The sequence below is a fragment of the Rhincodon typus genome, chromosome 42, assembly GCF_021869965.1.
Source record: "Rhincodon typus isolate 14 chromosome 42, sRhiTyp1.1, whole genome shotgun sequence".
NCBI classification, from domain to species: Eukaryota; Metazoa; Chordata; class Chondrichthyes; order Orectolobiformes; family Rhincodontidae; genus Rhincodon; species Rhincodon typus.
Window position 1 is genome coordinate 6,292,827 of NC_063373.1, and position 2,871 is coordinate 6,295,697.

The 2,871-nt window shown below is 54.6% G+C and overlaps 1 protein-coding gene across 1 annotated transcript in view; it reads right to left on the bottom strand.

Annotated features, from left to right (window-relative positions):
- Positions 1-37: 37 nt before the first annotated feature.
- Positions 38-2,871, bottom strand: part of LOC125487572 (E3 ubiquitin-protein ligase RNF31-like) — a gene marked incomplete at its 3' end in the record, with an annotated part of 8,827 nt that continues 5,993 nt past the window's right edge. Inside the window, exons 8-9 of the mRNA XM_048619375.1 lie at positions 2,515-2,763; positions 38-310 (exon numbers count right to left, since the gene is read on the bottom strand). Coding sequence (XP_048475332.1) covers positions 38-310; positions 2,515-2,763 — 522 coding nt within the window. The remainder of the gene's footprint in view (positions 311-2,514; positions 2,764-2,871) is intronic.

Genomic DNA, 2,871 nt, shown 5'->3' on the forward strand with positions numbered 1-2,871 from the left:
CTCCCCCACTCCCTTCTCCCCACCCCCCAACCCCACTGAGCCGTACCTTCCTGGCTCGGGTTCTCACACACTCGCCCACTGCCTCCTCGAAGTCTCCTCCGCTGAGCAGCCAAGCCTGTCGGGCCTCGTCCCTGGTGACGGGGCCCACCTCGTTCTCGGGCATGGCCTGGCCCTTCTGCGATGCCAGGTCGGCAATGCTGTCCAGCATCTGGGGAAGCTCTGTCTGCAGCCAGACCAGGGGCTCCTCTGTCCCCGAGCTACGGAGAGCACAGCACACCTCCTCGGGACTCACCAGCTGTTCCTCACCCATCTGCAAAACACATCGCAGCTTCGTCTCTATTCCTGCCACCGGGCATGGGGCACAGTGCACGGGCAACACTTCAGCCAAGTGAGGGCACTGGTAGAAATCCTCCATACTAATGGGCAGAGTCTACATAGAGTCATACAGCACAGAAACAGACCCTTCGGCCCGACCCAGATATCCTAAACTAATCCAGTCCCATTTGGCCCCTATCCCTCTAAACCCTTCCTATCCACGTCCTCATCCTGATGACTTTTAAATGTAGTAACTGTACCAGCCCCCACCCACTTCCTCTGGCAGGTCGTTCCATACACGCACCACCCTCTGTGTGAAAAAGTTACCCCTTTTAAATCATTCCCCTCTCACCTTAAACCTATGCCCCTCTTTGGACTCCCCCCACCGCAGGAGAAAGACCTTGGCTATTCACCCTATCCATGCCCCTCATGATTTTATAAAACTCTATAAGGTCACCCCTCGTCCTCCGACACTCCAGGGAAAACAGCCCCCAGTCTATTCAGCCTCTCCCTGTAGCTCAAACCCTTCAACTTTCTGAAGCCTTTCAAGTTTCACAACATCCTTCCTATAGCAGGGAGACCAGAACTGAACGCAGTATTCCAAAAGTGGCCCTAACCAACGTCCTGTACAGCTGCAACATGACCCTCCCAACTCCTGTACTCAACGCACTGACCAATAAAGGCAAGTGTACCAAACTTGGAAAGTTGGGCGGAGAAATGGCAGGTGGGGTTTAACCCAGACAAGTGTGAGGTGATGCATTTTGGGAGGTCAAATGCAAGGAGAAAGTTTACAGGAAATGCCAAGACCCATGATATACAGAGGGATCTTGGGGTGCAAGTCCACAGTTCCCTGAAAGTGCCAACACAAGTGGGCAAGGTGGTAAGGAAGGCATATGGCATACCTACCGTCATCAGTCAGGGTACTGGGTACACAAGTTGGCATGTCGCGTTACAACTGTATAAGACTTTAGTGCAGGCACATTTGGAGTACTGTGCACGGTTCTGGTCCCCATACTAGAGGGAAGAACGTGGAGGCTTTGGAGGGGGTGCAGAGGAGGGTCACCAGGATATAGTCTCGATTGGAGTGGGTTAGCAGGGAGGAGAAGTTGGACAAACTTGGGATCGTTTTCACTGGTCGGAGGCTGAGGGGGCGACCGAACAGGGGTTTACAGAATGATGAGATACGTGGACAGGGTGGGGTCTCTTTTCCCCGGAGAGGGGACGTTAAATATAGGTTTAAGGTGAGAGGGGAAAGTTTGAGGGAGGTGTGCGAGGCAAGTTTTATTTTACACAGAGGAAATTAGACGCCAGGAATGCACCACCAGGAGAGGTGGTTTAAGCAGACAGGGTACATGAAGAGCCAGGGAATAGAAAGATACGGGCCAGTTGCAGGCAGATGGGATCAGTTTAGAATGGCATCATGGTCAGCACAGGCATGGTGAGCTGAAGGGCCTGATCCTGTGCTGTACTGTTCGACATTCTAAAGAAGACGCAAAAGGGGATTGACAACAGGAGGCATGGAGAGGCTGTTCCTTCATTTCGGACAATCTAGAACGCAAGGCCGCAGTTTTAGGATAAGGAGGGGGGGTTGGGGTCAGGTTAAAAACAGAGACAGGGAGGAATTACCTCGCTCAAAGGGGGCGGTGAATCTATGGAACACACTCCACCCCCCCTGTCAGTGCGCGGTGGGACATCAGAGTATGTTTCAGGAAGAGATGGATACATTTTTGATCAGTAACGGGGTTGCAGGGTCACGGGGAACGAGAGGGAAGTGTATAAGGAGGGAACGGACACATTTTAGATCAGTAACGGGGTTGCAGGGTCACGGGGAACGAGAGGGAAGTGTATCAGGAGGAGACGGACACGTTTTTAATCAGTAACGGGGTTGCAGAGTCACGGAGAGTGAGAAGGAAGTGTATGAGGAGGAGACGGACACGTTTTTAATCAGTAACGGGGTTGCAGGGTCACGGGGAGCGAGAGGGAAGTGTATAAGGAGGGAACGGACACGTTTTTAATCAGTAACAGGGTTGCAGTGTCACGGGGAGCGAGAGGGAAGTGTATAAGGAGGGAACGGACACGCTTTTAATCAGTAACGGGGTTGCAGGGTCACGGGGAGCGAGAGGGAAGTGTATAAGGAGGAGACGGACACGTTTTTGATCAGTAATGGGCGCCAGCGATCCAAGATGGCCGCCTACTCACCCGAATCATCTGCACCAAGCACAGTCCCGCCGCTCGCATCTCCTCCTGCCTGGCCTGGTCCGCCTCGTCTGACCCATCTCCTGACGGCGTGGCCCCCAGACGCTCCTCCAGCCTCTGCTGCTTGGGGCGGGGGCTGGTCCCAGCCGGCACCGCCTGGCCCTGCCCGGCGCGGGCGCTGGCCTGCTCACACACCTCACAGATCTGGCTCGCGTTCAGGTTGAGGTAGGTGCAGAACTGACACTCCCAGCCCTGTGGGTGTGGGGCAAACGGTGAGGGAGAGAGGGAGAGAGAGAGAGAGAGAAGGAGAGAGAACGGGGAGTGGGGGGGAACAGGCAGAGAGAGGGAGAATGGGGAGAG